Source organism: Bos javanicus, chromosome 2 (genome assembly GCF_032452875.1).
Source record: "Bos javanicus breed banteng chromosome 2, ARS-OSU_banteng_1.0, whole genome shotgun sequence".
Classification (NCBI taxonomy): domain Eukaryota; kingdom Metazoa; phylum Chordata; class Mammalia; order Artiodactyla; family Bovidae; genus Bos; species Bos javanicus.
In genome coordinates, this window is record NC_083869.1 from 18,859,774 (window position 1) to 18,883,679 (window position 23,906).

The following is a 23,906-nucleotide window of genomic DNA, read 5'->3' on the forward strand; positions in this document are numbered from 1 at the left end:
TTACTGCTGATCATCCAACTTCAGTCTTATTGTTGAGAAGACTGAGATGAAGAATTGGGGCCAATCGCATAACAAAAGGCAACAGAAACATTAATACAAACAGTAGAGCCCTAACCAGAAAACAACTCCATCTTCGTGTATGCTAAATCACTTCAGTCATGTCCTACTCTTTGCAACCCTATGGACTATATAGCCCACCGGGCTCCCCTGTCCATGGGATTCTCCAGGCAAGAATACTGGAGTGGATTACCATTTCCTACTCCAGGGGATCTTCAGGTCCCAGGGATCAAACCCACATTTTTTTTGTCTCTTGCATTGGCAGGCAGATTCTTTACTATTAGAACCACCTGGGATGTACTTGATTCCCACAAGCAACCATGGGTGGTTTGAGGGAAAAAAGAATGCAGCACGCTACTGTGGAGCTAGGAGAAATGTGAAAGTAAAGTGAAAGTATTAGTCGCTCAGTCCTGTCAGACTCTTTGCTACCCTTCGGCTCCCCTGTCCATACAATTCTCCAGGCAAGAATACTGGAGTGGGTTGCCATTCTCTTCTCCAGGGGATCTTCCCGACCCAGGGTTCCAACAGGGATTTCCTGCATTGTAGAAAGATTCTTTATCCTCTGAGTCATCAGGGAAGCCCTAAGGTTCAGGTAAAATGGGAAATCTGTACTGACTTCTAAAGCTTGTTGTTAATGGAACTTGAAGACCTGTGTTGCTATGAATGAAAACATATAAATACTGTTTATTGTGTACCAGCCATAATCCAGGCTCTGCGTAAGGATCTGGACATACAATGGAGAAAAGGAAATACATGATGCTGGCTCTCAGAGAGCTTTTCTTTTCTATTGTGGAAGTCTTATAAGAAAATACATAGTGCAAACTAACACCAGATTGTGTTAAATGGTTTTGCCACTGAATTATATGAGCTTGGGCAAATTACTTCAAGTTTGCAACTTCAGTTTCCTCAACTATAAAGCAGAAATAATATACCCTACTAAATAGCATAGTTGTCTAGCTTAATTAGGGCTTCCTAAGTGGTGCTAGTGGTAAAGAACCCACCTGCCTAATGCAGAAGACTTAAGAGATGCAGGTTTGATCCCTGAGTTGGGAGGATCCCCTGGAGGAGGGCATGGCAACCCACTTCAGTATTATTGCCTGGAGAATCCCGTGTACAGAGGAGCCTGGTGGGCAATAGTCCATAGAGTCACAAAGAGTTGGACATGACTAAAGCAATTTAGCACATAAGCAAAATTAATTAATTCATCCATTCTATTAGCTCAGAAATGTTTTTGATTGCTGTCTGTTGGGCACTGTGCTATAACTGAATGATATGTGTTAAATGATTCTCTCCTTACTTCATGAAATTAATAGATTGGGCTTCTCGAAATAGGATTATTTGAGATAAGATATATGGGGCTAATAGCGTAGTGATCAAATGAGATATGTGTACAATGCACGATAGAGATTTAATTTCTTATTCCATTTGTCTATGGTGTACAATCCTCCATTCTTAATATTGTATAGTTGTATGATGGCAACTGAGTTAGGGATTCTGGGTTCTCACTCAGGCTTTAGCACAAAATTGATACAGTTTCTCCTTGCATTACTTCCCACGTCTGTAAAATGAAGGATCTGTTTACATTGGAGCTTAACAAGTTAAGGAAATATCTTAACTTTCCACTTCTCTTTATCTTGCCCAGACCAGTCAAAGTGAATGAAAACAATGTCGTAATATAATAATTTTATTGATGTAAAGAAAGTCCAGTATTCTAGCAATACTATTTGAACACTAGTGCCATCTAGTGGAAAATGTATACTTTTTTTAAACAGCATTTTCTGGGAAATCTCTTCTTTGTAAAACAAGATTACTGATTGGTATCCTGAGAATTTTAGAGTAGTTAATTTTATTTTAGAACGAATGAAAGATTGGAGAGAACAAAGCCTGAATCAGAAATATTGGGTGATGCTGAGAAAGCAAAATTTCTTTACCATTTAATCATGTGAAATAATACCACATATTCAAGGAAAATAAGAAATTTACTTATATTATAAATTATAGTAAATAATTTTTTTACTTGTCTATTTTAAACAGATTTATTGCTATATAATTCAAATATATGATTCACCCATTTAAAGAATTAAGTTAATTGCTTTTTAGTATTCACAGAGTTGTGCAACCATCTCCACAGTTGTAGAACATTTTCATCACTCAGTAATGACAGATTTTTTTTATGTTCAAATCATATAAAGTCACATTTGACCATGAATCACATGGAAGTAAAACAGTTGAAAATTCTGAGATTTGAAAGAATGATTACTAATTTGTCTTATATTAGAGAAAAGGTATGCTAGGCCATTGCAGATTAAGAGAAATAAAACATGTAGCCTACAATGCACAATTATTAGAATGATAGACACTGAATTTCACATGAAATTCAGATTTGCCTTGAAATTTTTAATAAGTTCTTACTAATCTTTTTTAAAAGTGATCATATTGATATTGTAACTTATTTTTGAAATGCAAGGATAAAATAATAAATTATTGTCATTGCTTTCCAAAATTTCTCTAAACTATGATCTAATTACAATAAGACTTATTGGTTATTGATATTAGTCTTTGTGTGCTAAGTTGCTTTAGTCATGTCCGATTCTTTTCGACCCTGTGGACTGTGGTAATGACCACATATTTATGAACAGGCTCCTCTGTTCATGGGATTCTTCAGGTAAGAATACTGGAATGTGTTGCCACGCTCTTCTCCATGGGATCTTCCCGACCCAGGAATTGAACCTGGGTCTCCTGCATTCCAGGCAGATTCTTTACTGTCTGGGATGCATAATTATATATAATTATAATTATATATTATATCTGATTAAGTAAAAATGTTTTGCCTTATTTGCAAATTTTTACTGGATTTTAAAATATTTTCACTGATATTTATTGGTGATCAATTAGTAACTTTCAGATTGTTCTGCATGAATATGGTCCAGAGTCTCCATTTTCCCATCTATAAGTCTACAGGCTACTGATAATGTACACAAGTGCCTAACTTGGCATGTGGTATGCACTCAAGAAATGGTAGTCTCATTTTATTTCCTGAGTTTGGTCGTCTTTGAGTTTGAGATAATATGTAACACCAGATTTTTCTCTCTTTTTGATTCAATTTGATGACATACATCTTTTAAATATGTGGCTCACAGGACAGAACATATAGGTACCACTTAGTTTCATTCAACCATCTGTTAATTGTGGCTATTTAATTTGAAATTAATTAAAGTTAACTCTAAAATAATAAAAAATTCAGTTAGTCGCATGAGTCACACTTAAAGTGCTCAAAGTTACTTGCAGCTAGTAGACGGGGTCCACGCTGAATATTTCCATCATAGTAGAAAGTTCTATTGGACAGCACTCCAGAGAATATGGGTAAATCTTGCACTTACCTAACACAAAATTTAATAAGCTAAATTATTTTAATATTTTTATTTCTCTGTTAATAGCCTTTACCACTCACATCTCACTGAGGTAATCGTGTAACCACAGGTGAACTACTTTCCCCCTCACGTTTTCCTAAACACAGCTTTGGCTTTCTCACCCGTCTGCCTTCAATACCCTCGTCTTCTTAAAGCTTTCTCAGTCCTCTCCCTTATATCTCCCTCCCTCGCTCCTTCAGGACGCATTCTCTGTTTCTATTCATGCTCTAGTCTGTTGTTCTTTTGGCGATTAAACAGGCAGCTTGCAACTTTGCTGTCAGTTCTTATTTATTGCACTTCTATGTAGCTCATTTATAATGATTTAACTTTTAATGTACTTTAATCTTGCCCCAGCTGGATTATACCTCAATGAAAATTGGAACTTCAGTTCAGAGTTTGTCCTTCCAAGTTGCTTGGCACAGCGTCTTGCCCCCAATAAGCACTTGCCTTATTCTTTCATTGACGTGATTTGATTCCCACAGTCAAACACTAATGAATCATTCATAAAATGTTGAGTTCCTACCTCAAGCAAGAACTGGTATTTACTGTGAATATACATAGATAACTCTTAAGTTAGGTAAAAGTTAAAGAAATAAACATTTTGTCACGTTTAAACTCAATCAGTAACAACTCTGCAGTGCTAGGTTTTTTTGCTCCTGCGAGAGTTGCGTTCCTGCGGGATTTGAGGACCAATCAGCAGTGCCGACGGAGCCCCGCCTTCCATTGGCTGACGTCGTCCCAGAAGCACGTGCTGGGCTGGGCCAGCAGTACAGTCTTTGAGGCGCTGCTGCGGTATCGCCAGCGTTGATCTCAGGACAGACTGTGGCTCACAGCTGCACGTTGACGCTAAAGGTTCTGCAAGGAGGCAGAGGACGGAGCCACTGGCCCTGAGGTAAGTATGGGACTAGCTAGGAGGGAGTGGCCTGCGACCTCATGTGATCTGAACACCGTTATGGACCACGATACAATTTAGGCCTGGGTTCACTCAGAGACGGAGAAGGCAGTGGCACCCCACTCCAGTACTCTTGCCTGGAAAATCCTATGGATAGAGGAGCCTGGTAGGCTGCAGTCCATGGGGTTGCAAAGAGTCGGACACGACTGAGCGACTTCACTTTCACTTTTCACTTTCACGCATTGGAGAAGGAAATGGCAACCCACTCCAGTGTTCTTGCCTGGAGAATCCCAGGGACGGGGGAGCCTGGTGGGTTGCCGTCTATGGGGTCGCACAGAGTCGGACACGACTAAAGTGACTTAGCTCACTCAGAGAGGAGTATCCCAACCGTCCGGATAGTAAGAAGCTCTCCCTTAGCCCTAGCCAGGTGGGGCCTGAGTAGTCCTAAGTAAAACAGAATTCTGACTGTTTCTACCAGGGGCCTCGCTGCAGCCCTTCTGATTTCTGGATGGGACTGATTTTGAGCCGAACCTTCAGCCCATGTTTAGCAGAAGTCAGCCTCCAAAAGGAGGTGATGGCATGCTGAGATTCAATTCAGTCGCTCAGTGTCCGACTATTTGCGACCCCATGGACTGTGTAGCACGTCAGGCCTTCCTGTCCATTACCAACTTCGGGAGCTTACTCAAACTCATGTCCATCGAGTGCGTGATGCCATCCAACCATCTCATCCTCTGTCCTCCCCTTCTCCTGCCTTCAGTCTTTCCCAGCATCAGGGTCTTTTCCAAGGAGTCAGTTCTTCGCATCAGGTGGCCAAAGTATCGGAGTTTCAGCTTCAGCATCAGTCCTTCTAATTAATATTCAGGACTGATTTCCTTTAGGATGGACTGGTTGGATCTCTATTGTGGTCCAAGGGACTCTCAAGAGTCTTCTTCAACACTGCAGTTCAAAAGCTTACCTGAGGTTACTGATATTTCTCCTGGCAATCTTGATTCCAGCTTGTGCTTCATCCAACCCAGCATTTTGCATTATGTACTTTGCATATAAGTTAAATAAGCAGGGTGGTAATAAACCGCCTTGACTACTCCTTTCCTGATTTGGAACCAGTGTGTTGTTCCATGTCCAGTTCTAACTGTTGCTTCTTGACCTGCATACAGATTTCTCAGGAGGCAGGTCAGGTGGTCTGGTATTCCCATCTCTTAAAGAATTTTGCAGTTTGATGTGATCCACACAGTCAAAGGCTTTGGCATAGTCAATAAAGCAGCAGTAGATGTTTTTCTGGAACTCTCTTGCTTTTTCAATGATCTAGCAGATGTTGGCAATTTGATCTCTGGTGCCTCTCTGCCTTTTCTAAATCCATCTTGAACATCTGGAAGTTCACGGTTCATGTACTGTTGAAGCCTGGCTTGGAGAATTTTGAGCATTATTTTACTAGCATGTGAGAGGAGTGCAATTGTGTGATAGTTTGAACTTTCTTTGGCAATTAGGAGTTTGGAAAGCTGGATTCTTGTTCCAGGTCATAGGTTCAAGTACAGCAGATTAGCAAGGAGAAAGACTATAGAAACACCTATGCATGTGGTTCATAAACATGAAACGATTTACCCAGGGTCACATCTTTGTGATACATTCCACTCCAGTGTTTTTTCCCACTACAACATGCATAATCCCACTTAATTTTTTAAAATCAGTGTAGTATTCATCCTTAAAATATTCTAGTGAGCTTCTCTTTCCTCTTTCATCACTTCAGTTATATGGACTTCTTAGACTTTAATGGTATCTTAGTTGTTTTTTTTACCACATTCCTCTTTTTATGGGCAAAATTAGAAATGTCAGTGGTATGTACCAGTATTAAAAAGTTTTTTCACTTACTCCTCGTTAAGTATTTTCACTCAGTTTAGCAGCTGCAGTGTGTCAGACATTATGTTCAACACAGGGTTGCCTCAATCACTCTTAGAAGGGAATTGTTGAAATTAAAAATCTAGGATTATAGATGTAATTCTCTCATCTTTCACCATCTCTCTCTACTTTTCATTAGCTTATGACTTGAAATGAGCTCTACGTGCTTCATTTTTCTCATCCGTAAAAAACGGAGATGTTAATAGTATCTATCTCACATGGCTGGCGTGGAGATCAAATACATTAATAATGTGTACAGGCTTACACATTAGAATATGCCTGGCATTAAGTAAGCATGTGTAATTGCTTGCTACTCTTATCTTGGTCTATTTAGTTTTAGAATTCGTTTTTGGATGAGTGATCATTCTCATACCAGATATCATATCTTTGTCTATTTCAGTGAGATATTTCTTCTTAGTTACTAAGTACTAGTAGAGTGCCAAATGATTATAAGACAAAATGACTTCCCTTGAGATCCTTCCTGGTCTTCTTGTGTCCTCCCTTGCTGCCATTGCTGAATCTACTGGTTTTAATGCACTTTGAAGAGGGATCTTAGATACTTGCACAGCAGTGATTAAAGACGGCAGCAGTGTTTTGTGTTAAATACTGATAGTTTGAACAGTGACAGTATATATTTTCTTAGTGACTTGCATGTAAAATCTGTGTTAATAAGCAAAATATTTTGTTTTATCCTTTTTTTAAAGTCTAGTTTCCTGAATTACCGGTAAAATTTAATTGGTATAAAAATCAATCTGATCTTTCTGCTTTATATAAAAATTGGAAAGAAAGTTTCCTTTAGTACTGAGATGACATTTGGGTTCTCGTAGATTCTATTTTTTTAGTTTATTTTTAATTGGTGGATAATTGATTTACAGTGTTGTGTTGATTTCTGCCATACAACAGCATGAACCAGCCATAAGTATACATATGTCCCCTCCCTAACGTTTTTGTATTACACAAGCTTTACTGGTGTAGTGAATACATTTTACTAAAGGCCATATGTTTGTTTTAGTGACTCAGGTTTTCCTCTCTGTGTCCTTTATTCAAAGGTTCAGTGAATTCTGTACCTATACAGAAAGTTGATAGAACTCACCTAGTTAGAAATTGAATGCAGTATTTTGATTTAAGTTTGGAATTTTAAAGTAATCTTCTCTTGGATAAAGTGTTTTTCTTTTTTTTTTTTTAATTTAATTTTATTTAACTTTACAATATTGTATTGGTTTTGCCATATATCAAAATGAATCTGCCGCAGGTATACATGTGTTCCCCATCCTGAACCCTCCTCCCTCCTCCCTCCCCATACCATCCCTCTGGGTCATCCCAGTGCACCATCAGCCCCAAGCATTAGACCTAAAGCACTGATTAACAGTTGAATTGTTTTGGGTACTGCCCAAAGAAAACTTCTGTCTTCCCTTTAAGTGGATTATTGACACTGATTTGGGTTTCTACATAAGTAGTAGTGGTATTTTTAGTAGTGCTGGTAGTGGTAAAGAACCTGCCTGCCAATGCAGTAGCTACATCTCTTGCCAATGGAGAGACACAAGTTCGATCCCTGGGTCAGGAAGATCCCCTAGAGTGGGGCGTGACAGCCGACATCAGTATTCTTTCCTGGAGAATCCCACAGACGGAGGATCCTGGCAGGCTGCAATCCATTAGATCAGATCAGATCAGATCAGTCGCTCAGTCGTGTCTGACTCTTTGCGACCCCATGAATCTCAGCACGCCAGGCCTCCCTGTCCATCACCAACTCCCGGAGTTCACTCAGACTCATGTCCATCGAGTCAGTGATGCCATCCAGCCATCTCATCCTCTGTTGTCCCCTTCTCCTCCTGCCCCCAATCCCTTCCAGCATCAGAGTCTTTTCCAATGAGTCAACTCTTCGCACGAGGTGGCCAAAGTACTGGAGTTTCAGCTTTAGCATCATTCCATAGGGTCCCACAGAGCTGGACACAACTGAAGCAACTTAGCATGCATGCATGCACATGGTACATACAGATGAAATACTAGTTTCACTGTAATAGTTACTTGGCGTGCTAAGTCATGTCCGTTGTGTCCAACTCTTTGAAACCCCATGAACTGTAGCCCACCAGGCTCCTCTGTCCATGGGATTCTTTAGGTGAAAATACTGGAGTGGGTTGCCATGCCCTTCTCCAGGATAGTTACTTTAGTTAAACAGTATTGTTTTTTCAATATTGTCAGAATAACACAAACATTTTCTATTTCTCAATTGAGCTATGAAGGTAAAAATGTGCCTAGAACCTGTCAAAGAATTAGGAATTTTCATGATGTCTGTAACAGTAACTCTTATGTTGGAATCCATCCCCACTTCCACTGCCCCAGCACCCATTCTTCAAAGAACACAAGCTGCAGGAAAACAAAACCAAGGTACTGCAGTCATTAGCATTTTAAGCTATATTTGTTCAATAAGTTCAAATTATTTTAGTTTTTATATCATTTTACATGGATGAGGCATTTATTTAGGTACCCAGTAGAGTTTTTGGCAGTCTTAACAAAAGTATCTTTGTACAGAATTTATTGTGTATGTCTATCACCATAAAATAAAATCTTTCCTACTTAGGACCACGTATTTTCTGCTATGTATACTAATGCTGACTGAACTCAATATTGTTATTTAATTATTTTCAGGTAATGCTTGATTTAGTCTTGGTAGATTTGTTTACCACTTAGAGTGTAAAGTAAACATGAAATTATATATTATATGTATCTTGCCTCATTCCATATGTAGCCTCATTCTGCATGGTATTTTATAGTTTTGTCTATTATTGCAGGCATATAAGTACTTATAATAAACATTGTATTTAATCATCTTTCCAACTTGTTCTATCTTTATTTTTAAGTGAGGAAGTACCAATTTAGACATATATGCTTCACATAATTTTTTACACATGTACTTTTTGGAAGTGAAAAGAAAGAATATAATTGATTTAGGTAAATCACTATAATTGTCTGAAGAAGTGAAGAAGTGAAGTTGCTCAGTCGTGTCTGACTCTTTGTGACCCCATGGACTATAGCCTGCCAGGCTCCTCTGTCCATGGAATTTTCCATGCAAGAGTACTGGAGTGGGGTGCCATTTTCTTCTCCAGGGGACCTTTCCAACCCAGGGATTGAACCCAGGTCTCCCACATTGCAGGCAGACACTTTACCGTCTGAACCACCAGAGAACCCCATAATTGTCTGAAGGCTGACGTAAAACCAGGCTTATACCAATAGCAGTTTCTAAAGTAGCTATAGCTAGAAATTAAAAATAAATCTGATAAATGAGACAATTCTTTATAAAACTGAATGCTATGTTTGTGTTTTTGAGCGCTCAGAATTCAAAGCACATGCTTTAAATTATATTTTGGTTTAATATCATTAATACTTCAGTCAAAGTGTTGAAATTCCTTTTTCTCCAGCTTTGCAAATCTGATATTTTCTTTGGTCTGTGGTTTTAATGTTTCATTGCAGAACAAAATGGCAGATGCTGAGGCAGGCAAGAAGATCTTTATTCAAAAATGTGCTCAGTGCCACACAGTGGAGAAAGGCGGAAAACACAAGACTGGTCCAAATCTCTGGGGCCTTTTTGGCAGAAAAACAGGACAAGCGCCAGGATTTTCTTATACCGAGGCAAACAAAAACAAAGGTAAAAGCTAGGCAGTTGTTGGAGAGAACCAGAAACTTTGTAGCAAAGAAGAAAACACAGGATTTGATATTATAATAATTTCCTAATTTGCAGTATTAAAAATGAAATCTACGTTTATATTACAGAAATATTAATGTATATCAAAAGATCTGTGTTTGGATAACTGGTCATGTTTTTATCAGCAAGATTAGCAATCTTCTGTAGCATTAATTTTTTGCCTATACAAGACACTTCATTTTTAGCAATACATTTATCTTGAAAAAGCATAAGCTGAATTTAAAAAATCAAATTATGTTTTAATGGCATAATGGTAGTTTTCTATTTCTGGTAGTGATTCTTAGCAGGGTGGAAAAGTATATTCAATTTGAAAAAGTATATTCAGTTATTTTTCAGCTTGAAAAAGTATAGTCAGTCATTTCTTTGTTGGATAGAAGGTATGTAGATGGCAGTTAATTTTAGGTTGAAATTAAAAATAGTTGCAAAAGACTGTAATATGTTTGCAAAGCAATTTATTACTCCTGGAGATATCTATATCTATATATATATTTATAAATATAGTTAGCATTCATTTAAAAAATAAAGTACTTCTCTGTTTTGAACTGTTCTTGGGATCTGAGCATTTCTTACTGGTCCAAATTTCATATCACTACTATACTACTGTTTGGAAAGATTTTTATTTTATTTTATTTTATATTTCTTTTTATTTTTCTAGTAGATGAAATTCACATAAATACAATTAGGCATTTTGAAGTGTAAAATTCAGAAACATTTACTGTATCCACAGTGTTGTACAATCACCACCTCTGTAGTTTCAAAGCTTTTTTGTTATCCCAGAAAAACCCTCGTACCCATTAAATAATCACTCCTCGTATCTATCTCGTAACTACCAGCCTTTGGCAATCACTTATCTGCTGTCTCAATGGATTTCCCTACTCTGGATATTTCATATGAAAGGAATCATATAATATATGATCTTTTGTGTTTGACTTCTTTTGCTTAGCATATTTTCATTGAAATTGAAGCATATATCAGTACTTTATTACTTTTTTATGGCTGGGTAATATTCCATTGCATATATATGCGTGTCTGTGTGTGTGTATATATATATATATATAATTTTTTAAATTCATTTATCAATTGATGGACATTTGTATTGTTTCTACCTTGTACCTATTTTAAGCAGTACTGCTGTGAACATTTGTGAAAAATTGTTTGTTTGAATCCCTGTTTTCAGTTACGTTAAATCTATACCTAGGAGTGAAATTGCTGGATCAGTTAATAACTTTTTGAGGAAAAGTCAAACTGTTTTCCTGGAGAAGGCAATGGCACCCCACTCCAGTACTCTTGCCTGGAAAATCCCATGGACGGAGGAGCCTGGTAGGCTGCAGTCCATGAGGTCGCTAAGAGTCTGACATGACTGAGCGACTTCACTTTGACTTTTCACTTTCATGCATTGGAGAAGGAAATGGCAACCCACTCCAGTGTTCTTGCCTGGAGAATCCCAGGGATGGGGGAGCCTGGTGGGCTGACATCTATGGGGTCGCACAGAGTTGGACACGACTGAAGTGACTTGGCGGCAGCAGCAGCAGCAAACTATTTTCCACAGTGGTTACACCATTTTTCTTTTCCATCGTCAATGGAGGAGGATTCTTATTTCTCTATATACTCACCCACACTTGTGATTTCCTTTTCTTCTCTTTTACTGCCGTTTTAGTGGATATGAGGGCTTCCCAGGTAGCTTAGCAGTAAAGAATCTGCCTGCAATACAGGAGATGTGGGTTTGATCCTTGGGTTGAGAAGATCCTTGGGAGAAGGAAATGGCAACCCACTTCAGTATTCTTGTCTGGGAAATCCCATGGACAGAGAAACCTGGTGGGCTACAGCTCATGGGGTCTCAAAAGAGTTGGTCACAACTTAGCAACTAAAAACAATAGCAACAGTGGGTAGGAAGTAGCGTTGGTGACTTTGCTTTGTATTTCCTTAATGATCCATAATGCTGAACATTGTTTCATGTGCCTGTTGGCCATTTGTATATTTTCTTTGGAAAAATGTCTGTTGATATTCTCTACCCATTTTTTATTCGAGTTGACTTTTTGTCAGGTTTTAAGAGTTCTTTCCGGGTGGTACAATGGTAAAGAATCCACCTGCCAATGCAGGAGACACAAGAGACATATGGTTGATCCCTGGGTTGGGAAGATCCCCTGGAGTAGGAAATGGCAACAAGACTCCAGTATGCTTGCCTGGAAAGTTCCATTGACAGAGGAGCCTAATGGGCTACAGTTCATGGGGTCACAGAGAGTTGGACACGACTGAGAGGAGCCAGAGATCAAATTGCCAACATCTGCTGGATCATGGAAAAAGCAAGAGAGTTCCAGAAAAACATCTATTTCTGCTTTATTGACTATGCCAAAGCCTTTGACTGTGTAGATCACAATAAACTGTGGAAAATTCTGAAAGAGATGGGAATACCAGACCACCTGACCTGCTTCTTGAGAAACCTATATGCAGGTCAGGGGGCAACAGTTAGAACTGGACATGGAACAACAGACTGGTTCCAAATAGGAAAAAGGAGTACGTCAAGGCTGTATATTATCACCCTGCTTGTTTAACTTATGTGCAGAGTACATCATGAGAAATGCTGGACTAGAAGAAACACAAGCTGGAATCAAGATTGCCGGGAGAAATATCAATAACCTCAGATATGCAGATGACACCACCCTTATGGCAGAAAGTGAAGAGGAACTCAAAAGCCTCTTGATGAAGGTGAAAGTGGAGAGTGAAAAAGTTGGCTTAAAACTCAACATTCAGAAAATGAAGATCATGCCATCTGGTCCCATCACTTCATGGGAAATAGATGGGGAAACAGTGGAAACAGTGTCAGACTTTATTTTTTGGGCTCCAAAATCACTGCAGATGGTGACTGCAGCCATGAAATTAAAAGACACTTACTCCTTGGAAGGAAAGTTATGACCAAATTAGATAGCATATTCAAAAACAGAGACATTGCTTTGCCAACAAAGGTCCGTCTAGTCAAGGGTATGGCTTTTCCTGTGGTCATGTATGGATGTGAGAGTTGGACTGTGAAGAAGGCTGAGCGCCGAAGAATTGATGCTTTTGAACTGTGGTGTTGGAGAAGACTCTTGAGAGTCCCTTGGACTGCAAGGTGATCCAACCAGTCCATTCTGATCCCAGAGATCAGCCCTGGGATTTCTTTGGAGGGAATGATGCTGAAGCTGAAACTCCAGTACTTTGGCCACCTCATGCAAAGAGTTGACTCATTGGAAAAGACTCTGATGCTGGGAGGGATTGGGGGCAGGAGGAAAAGGGGACGACAGAGGATGAGATGGCTGGATGGCATCATTGACTCAATGGACGTGGGTCTGGGTGAACTCCGGGAGTTGGTGATGGACAGGGAGGCCTGGCGTGCTGGGATTCATGGGGTCACAAAGAGTCAGACACGACTGAGCAACTGAAGTGAACTGAACTGAGCACACATGTGCTGCACTGCACTGCAAGAGGTGTCCATGTATTCTTAATATTAAACTCTTATCAAATAAGTGACTTGCAGTTTTTTTCTCTTATTCTGTAGATTGTCTTTGTTTTTAAAAATAATGTCTTTTGATGAACAGTGGTTTTTAATTTGTATGAAGTCTGTTTATTTTTATTGTTGATGTTGCTTGTGTTTTGGATGTTAAATCTAAGAATCTATCACCATATCAAAGGTCATAAAGATTTACCCTATATTTTCTTCTAATAGTTTTAGTTCTTACATTTAGGTCACTGTCTTACCTCTAATTAATTATCATTAAGTTTTTATATAGAGTGAGGTAGTGGTCCAACTGTATTCTTTTGCATGTGGTTATTTAATTGTCCTTGCACCATTTGTTGAAGGGATTCATTCTTTCACAGTTGAATGGAATTTACTCGCTTGTTGAAAATCAGTTGACCATATATGTTAAGGTTTACGTCTGGACTCTCCGCTCTCTTCCATTTGTCTGCATGTCTGTTCTTGCAGACATACAGTAGTGAAATGCAGCCTGTTGCCTTTCTGTTCTTATACTACTGCCACACTGTTTTGGTTATTGTAGCTTCCTAATACATTTTGAAATTCAGAGGGATGAGCCCTCCAACAGTGTTTTTATTTTTCAGTATTTTTTTGGCTTTTCAGGACCCTTTGTAACTTCCTGAGTTTGAAGATCATTTTTCCATTTCTGCAAAAAAGACCTATAGAATTTTGATAGAGATTGCATAACATCTGTAAATTGTTTTGGCGAGTATTGCCATTTTAACAGTATTAACATTATATTCTATGAACATGGGATGCCTTTCCAGTTTTTGGCATGGGTGTTCAATCAGTTGCATCCGACTCTCTGTGACCCCATGAACTGTATCCCACCAGGCTCCTCTGTCTATAGCATGTTCCAGGCAAGAATACTGGAGTGAGTTGCCATTTCGTACCCCAGGAGATCTTCCTGATTCAGGGATGAAACCCATGTCTCTTGTGTCTCCTGCATTGGCAGATGGATTCTTTACCACTGCACCACCAGACAAGCCATGTTGATCTTGTAGTGTGCAACTTTGCTAAATTCGTTTATTATCTCTAGTAGATTTTTTGTGATTCTTTAGCATTTTCTATGTAGAGAATTATGTCACCTGTGAATAGAGATAGTTTTGCTTCCTTCCCAACCTGAGTAGCTTTTATTTGTCATTTTTTCCTAATTGCTCTGGCTAAGACTTATGGTAGAATTCTGAATAGCTCTGGTAAAAGTGAGAATCTTTATCTTGTTCCTGATCTTAGAGGGAAAGGGTTCCATTTTTTACCTTGAATATGGTGCTAGCTCTAGGTTTTCCATAAATTCTGTTTTCCATGTTAAGCAAGGTCCTTTCTATTGCTAGTTTGCTGAATGTTTTTTCTCATGAAAAGGTTTTGGATTTTGTGAAATGCTTTTTCTGTGTCTGTTGAGATAATCATGTGTTTTTTTTTTTCCCCTTTTGCTCTATTAATGTTTGTATTATATTGATTTTCCTGTGTTGAACTATTCTTGCATTCCTGGGATAAATCCCAATTGGTCGTAGTGTGTAGTTCTTTTAACAGTGCTGTTGAATTTAACTTGCTAGTACTTTGTTGAAGATTTTTACATAAGAGATAATTGGTTTGTCATTTTCTTGTGATGTCTTTACTTGGTGTTTGAAGAAGTTTTAAATATAGATTATTGGAAGTTTCAAATCCTTTCATTAGTGATTTGAATTTAGTACTAAAAATTTACTTAATAGGTTTTATACTGCTTATATAGATAAAATTGGGCTTCCCTGGTGGCTGAGTGGTAAAGAACCTGCCTACCAGTGTAGGAGATGAAGGTTCAATTCCTGGGTTGGGAACATCCCCTGGAGAAGGAAATGGCACCCACTCCAGTATTTTTGCCTGCGAAATCCCATGGACAGAGGAGCCTGGCAGTCTACAGTTCATGGGGTTGCAAAAGAGTCAGATACGACATAGCGACTAAATGACAACAGCAACATAAACTAAATTACCTTACTTGGTTTAGCTTTGGAGACCACGTTGTAGGAGAAAGGCTTTAATATGGGTACTTGGCATCTTGTGTACTATTTTTTATTTTCGAGTGCACAGGTAATAGCTTGCTTTTTGTCGAAAGAGGGATTCTACTTATTTCAACCTGTATTAATGTTTCTAGTAAGATAGTGTTTGGGGTTGGTCTCAGCCTATTACATTTCTTAATATGATTGCAAGGTGCACTTTCCTTTAGCAACAACATCAGGAAGCTGGAAAAAACAAAGTTTATTACTCACAGGTTCTTGAGGGCACACAGCATGCCTGGGGCACACAGTGTGGTCGCAGGTAGAGAGAGAGCACGGGCTTGGAGTTTTGCTTTTATTGGGGTTGAGGATGGGTTGCCTGGGGTTTTATGGGTTCACTCTTTACTGGTGAATTTAAAATATAAAAGCACGAATTAAAGCATGGGAAGGGAAAAGCAAGCAGGTCAGTCAAATAGGTATGTGGGTCTACCAGAGCTTTCTGAAGAAAGGGAACTTCATGGGTGGGCAGCCTGGCTCTCCATCTACTTGTGTAGTTGTTGCTCAGTCACTCAGTCATGTCTGACTCTCTGTGACCCCATGGACTGCAACATGCCAGGCTTTCCTGTCCTTCACCATCTCCCGAAGCTTGCTCAAACTCATGTCCATTTAGCTGGGTGATGCCATCCAACCAAATCGTCCTCTCCCATCCCCTTCTTCTCCTGCCTTCAGTCTTTCCCAATATCAGGGTCTTTTCCAGTGAGTTGGCTCTTAGAGTCAGGCAGCCAAAGTATTGGAGCTTCAGCCTCAGCATCAGTCCCTCCAATAAATATTCAGGATTGATTTCCTCTAGGATTGACTGGTTTGATCTCCTTGCAGTCCAAGGGACTCTGTGTAGCTGGTAGTGCATTTATTCAAAATGTGTATATTTGAAGGAGTTGCCTCAGCAATTGAAAGCTTAATGTTCAGCACTTATATTACAATCAAAAAGATTAATTGTGAGTTACTTATACTACAGATAGATAAGATGTAGTGAAATTTTTGTTATCTGGAATTTTGGAGAAAGAGACCTTATGGATAGTCAAATGGTTTGAGTAAAAGAAAATTAACACATCTAGATTGCCAGCTTTTTCTGTGCATATGTGAAAGTAAGATACTTTTCATTTTCTCAAAGCCTTGAGAGCAATGCCGTTTAGTAGGATGGAAAAGTGGCAAAGCCATTTGTTCCTAGACTTGGGTTCCCAGGCAAACTCTGATGAGGCGGGAAGTATATGCTAAGTCTGTTTTAGAGCAGTACTTCTACAGCTTAGCATTGGAGGGCGGTAATAGTTTCCTAGGGCTGGTGTAACCAAGTACCATAATTTAGGTGGCTTAAAATAGTGGAAATTTATGGGTTCATAGCTCTGGAGGCTAGAAGTGTAAATCAGGATGTTGGCATGGCCATGGTCTTTCTGAAGCCTGAGGACAATCCTCCCTTGCTTCTTTCTAGCTTCTGGGTGTTTGCCAGTAAACTTGGAGTTTGGGGCCTTCAGCTGCATGACTCCAGCCTCTGCCTTCATTGTTACCTTGTCCGCATGTGTCTGTGTTCACATGGCCTTCTAGTAAGGATACTAGTAATATTGGACTGGGAGACCTATCCTTCTCAGTATGGCCTATCTTACTTTTCAGTTGTGATCATTACTAATCACAGCTGCAATGACCTTATTCCAAACAAAGCCACATTCTGAGGCTCCAGAGGTTAGGGGTCTCAACACAGTTTTATTCAGGGGACACCGACAAAAAACGACCACATATATATAAAATACATATATAGACAATTGATAAAAATTCTTATATTAAAGCAACATAAAGTTTAATCTTTGTCAAGTCAAGGGTGTTTATCACCTTTTTAAAACATCTGTGTAGTTGTTACATTACTTACATTGGGCTAAGTCGCTTCATTTGCTTCTCTTTTTTCAACTCCATGGACTCTAGCCTACTAGGCGCCTCTGTCCATGGGATTCTCTAGGCAAGAATACTGGAGTGGGTTGCCATTTCTTACTCCAGGGCATCTTCCCAATCCAGGGATCAAACCCTTGTTTCTTAGGTCTCCTGCATTGGCAGGTGGGTTCTTTACCACTAGTGCCACCTGGGAAGCATAGTTGTTTTAATACAATATCATTGTATTTAGTATATGTAAAAGTGCTGGTTAGTAGATATTCTTTAATAAAGAATTTGTCTGGTCTTTATCTCAGGTTCTTGGGAGGGATCTGTAAAACATTGGAATTTCCCAGTGATAAGAGAGTTTGCCCTGGTGGCTCAAACGGTAAAAGAATCTGCCTGCAATGCTGGAGATCTGGGTTCAATCCCTGGGTCGGGAAGATCCCCTGGAGTAGGGGATGGCAACCCACTCCAGTATTCTTGTATGGAGAATTCCATGGAGAGAGGAGCCTGGCAGGTTATATATAGTCCATGGAGTTACAAACAGTCAGACACAACTGAGAGACTAACACGTACACACACACACACACACACACACACACACACGAGTGTCTTTGTTTTTCAACGTTGGGCCTTGGGATTGCAGCCTGAATTTATGCTGATGAGAAAATTCAGTAGGGCTCTTGATAGGGCTGGGACTGGCCAAGCTGGAAAGACCAACTCTTTGATTAGAGAATTGGGACTTTGGGCTAGGTGATAGCAGTCTAATCTCCAGGTATAGAGGGTAGGGGCTGGAGATTGAGTTTAGGCACATGGTGAGTGATGCAATCAGTCAAGTCTATATAATGAAACCCCAATCAAAAACTCTGACCACTTTAAACTGGAAGTTCTATTTGAGCTTCCTGTTTGATAAGCACATCCGTGTACTAGAAGGGTGATGAGTCCTGATTCCACAGGGCCAGGACCCCCTGTGTTTGTGACTTTCCCAGAACTCACCATATGGGTCTCTTCACTTGGCTGGTACTGATTTGTATTGTTTATAGTAAAACTGTGATTTTTAAGTAGTGCTTTCCTGAGTTCTGTGAATTGTTTTACTGAATTATCATACCTAAGGGGGTCCTGGGAACCCTTAAATTTATAGCCAATTGTTTAGAAGTTTGGATGGGCTGGGTACACTGAACTTGCAGTCTTGTTGGAAACTTTGGAGTCTGTGCTAACTCTAGACAGTTAGTATGAGAATTGAATTGCACTTATTACAGTAAGTCTTAAACTTGCATTTATTGTTTGCATTTATATGGCTCTCTAACTTTTCAAGTAATGTTTTTCTATAGTGTCTTTATTTTATTATCCTCTTATAAGAACAGTCAACTTTTAAAGTTCTGATTTTTAGAACAGTTATTATTGTCCCTCTAGCTGCCAAAACTCTTTCTTTTTAACATTTTCTTTATTAATATTGATTTGAAATCATATTAAAACTTATTACAAATGTATCTTTTATTATGGGCTATTGTCAAAGATAAAAGCTTATAAGGCTTGGCTTTAACATTATTTAACAATTAGAAATAAAATTTTTCCTAAGTGAGACTGTTTAAGTAGTATTTGTGACTTACTTGGGCATATAATATGAGTATTTGTTAGTTTTAATAATGAAATAAGAATGATAAGTAGCAGAATGAAATTGGACTCTCTTGTATATTACTGACAAAAATTAATTTGAAATGCATTAAAGATTTAAACATAAGACTGGAAACTATAAGACTCCTAGAAGAAAACATAGGGGAAAGCTCTTCCATATTGGTCTTGACAGTGGTTTTCTGGATATGACACCAAAGGCACAAGCAAAAAGAACAAAAATAAATGAGACTATATCAAACTAAGGGCTTCCTTGGTAGCTCAGCTGGTAAAGAATCCACTGCAATGTAGGAGATCCCAGTTCGATTCCTGGTTTGGGAAGATCCTCTGGAGAAGGGATAGGCTACCCACTCCAGTATTCTTGGGCTTCTCTGGTGGCTCAGTTGGTAAATAATCTGCCTGCAATGTGGGAGACCTGGGTTTGATCCCTGGGTTGGGAAGAGCCCCTGGAGGAGGGCATGGTAACCCATTCCAATATTCTTGCCTGGAGAATCCCCATGGACAGAGGAGCCTCGTGGGCTATAGTCCATGGGGTCGAAAAGAGTTGGACACAACTGAGCAACTAAGCACAACACAGCACATCAAACTGAAAAGCTTCTGAACATCAAAAGAGACAATCAACAAGATTAAAAAGCACCCTACTAAATGGGAGAACATATTTACAAATCATGTATCTAATAAGGGGTTAATATCTAAAATATGTAAAGAACTCATACAACTCAATAGAGAGAAAACCAAACAGCCAAATTAAAAAATTTACAGAGGAAAAGAATAGATATTTTTCCAAAGAAGATACACAGATGGCCGACAGATACATGAAAAGGTGGCCATCATCACTAGTAACCCAGTAATGCAAATGAGATTGTTACCTCACACCTTTAGAGTGGCTGTTATCAAAAGACAGGAAATAACAATTATTGGCAGGGATGTGGAGAAAAGGGAACCCTTTGCACTGTTGGTGGGAATGTAAATTGATGCAGCCACTGTGGAAAACAGTATATAGTTTCCTCAAAAAGTTAAAAATATAACTACCATATGATCCAGTAATCCCACTCCTGGGTATACATCCAAAGGAAATGAAAATAGAACCTTGAAGAGGTATCTATACCTCCATGTTCATTATAGCATTATTTGCAACAGCCAAGATATTGAAATGACATAGAGTCCATTAATGGATAGATGAATGAAGAAGTGCTATTTATACACAATAGAATACTATGCAGCCATGAGAAAGAAGGAAATCCTGCTATTTGCAACAACTTGGATGAATCTTGAGGGCATCATGCTAAGTGAAATAAGTCAGACAGAGAAAGACAAATCCTGTATAATATCACTTATATGTGGAATCTGAAAAAGCCAAGCTTAGAAAAATAGAGAGTAGAATTGTAGTGACCAGGGTGGGGAGTTAGGGTAATGGAGAGATATTGGTCAAAGGGTACAAACTTCCAGCTACAAGATTAACAAGTTCAGAGGATCTAATGTATAACATGGTGATTATAGCTAATAATCCTGTATTATATACTTGCGAGTTGCTAAGAGAGTATATCGGAGAAGGCAGTGGCACCCCACTCCAGTACTCTTGCCTGGAAAATCCCATGGATGGAGAAGCCTGGTAGGCTGCAGTCCATGGGGTCGCTAAGAGTCGGACACAACTGAGCGACTTCACTTTCACTTTTCACTTTCATGCATTGGAGAAGGAAATGGCAACCCACTCCAGTGTTCTTGCCTGGAGAATCCCAGGGGCAGGGGAGCCTGGTGGACTGATGTCTATGGGGTCGCACAGAGATGGACACAACTGAAGTGACTTAGCAGCAGCAGAAGAGAGTATATCTTAAATGTTCTTACTACAAAAAAGAAATGGCAATTATGTGATGGGGTGGAGTTTTTTGCTCTTGCTATGGTGGTAATGAAAAATCAATATATAAATGTATCAAATCAACCTATTGTACACCTTAAACTTAGAGAATGTTATACGTCAATTATATCTCACTGCTGCTGCTGCTGTAGCTAAGTCACTTCAGTCGTGTCCGAGTCTGTGCTAAACTTTTTGGCTAGACTTAAAATAATTGGATGATTCTTTTAGTTCCTCAAGATTTTGTATGCTTTGTGTTGAATTATTCTTTGAAGAAATCTGAAGCCAGCCTGACTGTTTTCCATTATAAGTTAATCGGTTTTATTTTTATTTTATTCTTTCCCCCCTAAATTTCAGTAAAATTCTCATTAAAAATTAGGAACTTATTGGGTTGTGTGTAAGCCTTGATTCATTTGTTTCGGAATTTCCTGGGATATGTATTCTTTCAGTTGGTAGACTCAGAACTTTTATTTTTGAAAGTTTTCTTGCACTACATGTTTTAAAAATTTTATACTTTTTCATTTGTTTTTTAAAGAAATGTTGCTTGGGCCATCAGTTGTACATATTTTGGATGTCTTTTGTCTGCATATCTTCTATAACTTATTTTTCCTTTGATTGTTTTAAACTTTTAATTTTTTTCATTTTGTTTTTTTATCAATACTTTCAAGCCTGAGTGTGCTATCAGCCGTGTCTGTTCTTTTCGCTGTCATTTATGTCTTCTGTTTTTATCATTTTCTCCTTGACCCTTTGTAGTTCTGCTATAAATCCTTGATTTGTAAAGATCTTTTTTGAATCCATGGGGATGTGGTCATGATTTTTCTGATGATTTCTGATGTGTATATTTCATTTATCTTTTGGTTTTTTGTATTTCTGCTGTTGTGTGTATGTGTTTTTAGTGCTCTTTCATGCTGATTCCTTTTTAATTACTACTCATCTTTTGATGAGGATGATTCATCAGGATGGGTATGTGCAGAAGGTCAGTAAGAGTGAGGGTCTGAGCTTTCCATTTGGTTATGAAGTCTTCCTTACCCACAGTTATGTTTTAGAGATATGTGTATGTGTGAATGTTGGCTGGGGGGTTATTTGGCTCTTCAGCTGACCAAGTCTGGTAGTTCCAGGGTTACCCAGTACCTTTCTCTTCTATCCTGTAACAAGGTAGAATCTTTCTTTTAAAGATGTGTTTTCTTCTTTAATCCTGGCTCCCCTGGCCCTCCATGATATCAAATTGAATTTAGACTTTCAAAGCCAGTCAATATATACTGTACTCTTTTGGGGCCAGAGCGTCATGACTCTGCCCCTTAGGATTTGTCACCTATTCTGGAGAACTTTTGTCTTGAAATTAGTGACAAGTGTCCTCTCACTCTGGTCCAGGTTTTATGTCTGTGGTAGTTTTCTAATTGTATCAAATTTGTGAGGTACTCCCTCAAGAATTTTATTAAAAGTAGAATTAGCATTTCTATTTCTCTTTGTTCATGTTCTTTTCAACTGGTTTCAGAAAGGAAAAAAAGTTAGAGGCAACCTTTTTCTCTGGTTTTAAAACTGGATTCCTGAAGTCATAAATTTTTGGTAGGGATCTAGACGGAGGCAGCTTGCTATGATTGGTAAAAAACCAACCGAGCAACTCCCCACCCCAAACATGGAACTGAGTTACTAGTCACAGGTTCCTGACTCTGTGGCCTTGTCATCTTAATGTAAGTTATTATTCTCTCTTTGGGTCATCATTCACTTATCTGCAAAATGAGGATTTGGGTCAATTGACCTCTAAGATCTTTTCTAGAATGAACTCTGTGACTCTAGGAGGATGGCACAACATGTCTGGGTTGGTGGTTCATTGGTGTACCTTAGATGATCTTAAACAGCATTGGATTTCTGTAAGAAACCCAAACAGGAGATCACCAAAGGCCAATTTTGGAATTTTCTTGTAGGTCAGAAACTGTAAGTATTTTCGGTTATAATAGCATTCCTATTGAGTCCAAAAGTAAGCTTTTGTTCTCGAATGTAGATCACATCAGTAAGTAAGTTTTATAAATGTAATTATGCAAACTTAAAACTTATTTTCACCTTTATAGGCATTATCTGGGGAGAGCAGACTCTGATGGAATATTTGGAGAACCCAAAGAAATATATCCCTGGAACTAAAATGATCTTTGCTGGTCTTAAAAAGAAGAGCGAGAGAGAAGATCTTATTGAGTATTTGAAACAGGCAACATCTTCATGAAATGTTCTTGCAACTTAAAAATTATTAGTTATAAACCAAAATTTTCCAATTTCATGTTTTCCAATTTTACATGTTTAAAAAATTCATATTTGATCTTTCTTGATCAGCCTGTAAGTAAGTTTAACATTTTAAAATAAAAGTTGATATTTTTGATTGTGTGTAACCTACTTATCACATGCCCTTTGGAGTCTGAAGTTGATTTTGTCTGGTTGCTAAGAATGTGAGCAAGGTCAGGGTGGAGGAAGAGAGAGAAGGAAACTGAAACTTACTGTTCTTTAGTCGTCTCTACATGCACAAAATATTTTATAAATCTAGAAACTACCAGTGATAATGGAAATAGTTTCCACATACTTATTTCTCTGCATTTTAAATGTAAATATAGCAGACATTAGGTTTAATTTTCATTAAGTTGTTTTGATTATATGTTTGCTTTTTATTATGAACAATACTTAAAGTAACTTTAAGGAAAAAAAAGTAGGGAAAATAAAGTCAAATATAGCAATGGCACCCCACTCCAGTACTGTTGCCTGGAAAATCCCATGGATGGAGGAGCCTGGTGGGCTGCAGTCCATGGGGTCGCAACTTCACTTTCACTTTTTCACTTTCATGCTTTGGAGAAGGAAATGGCAACCCACTCCAGGGTTCTTGCCTGGGGAATCCAGGGGCAGGAGAGCCTGGTAGGAGGCCGTCTATGGAGTCACACAGAGTCGGACATGACTGAAGTGACTTAGCAGCAGCAGCATGATCTTATCTAGGAATGTTATTGGGGAAAAAATTGCAATTGTTGACCATCAGTCAGTTCAGTTCAGTTCAGTTCAGTTGCTCAGTCATGTCCAACTCTTTGTGACCCCATAAAT

General features: G+C 38.7%; 1 protein-coding gene across 2 annotated transcripts; it reads left to right on the top strand.

Annotated features, from left to right (window-relative positions):
* Positions 1-4,056: 4,056 nt before the first annotated feature.
* On the top strand, positions 4,057-23,207 carry LOC133258035 (cytochrome c 2). Of its 2 annotated transcripts, XM_061434377.1 has the most exons (4): positions 4,057-4,359; positions 8,593-8,637; positions 9,721-9,895; positions 22,901-23,207. In XM_061434377.1, exons 3-4 carry the CDS (start codon positions 9,727-9,729, stop codon positions 23,047-23,049), a joined length of 318 nt encoding a protein of 105 aa, XP_061290361.1. In that variant the 5' UTR covers positions 4,057-4,359; positions 8,593-8,637; positions 9,721-9,726; the 3' UTR covers positions 23,050-23,207. The 2 variants fall into 2 exon arrangements, with proteins under 2 accessions (XP_061290361.1, XP_061290357.1); XM_061434373.1 differs by lacking the exon at positions 8,593-8,637 and having other exon boundaries at positions 4,071-4,359.
* The last annotated feature ends 699 nt before the right edge of the window (positions 23,208-23,906 follow it).

Excerpts from the sequence above, each read along its gene's own strand:
- LOC133258035 (XM_061434377.1), top strand. The coding sequence starts at position 9,727 with ATGGCAGATGCTGAGGCAGGCAAGAAGATCTTTATTCAAAAATGTGCT. Across the intron at positions 9,896-22,900 it reads CGAGGCAAACAAAAACAAAG|GCATTATCTGGGGAGAGCAG; the intron begins GTAAAAGCTAGG and ends TCACCTTTATAG.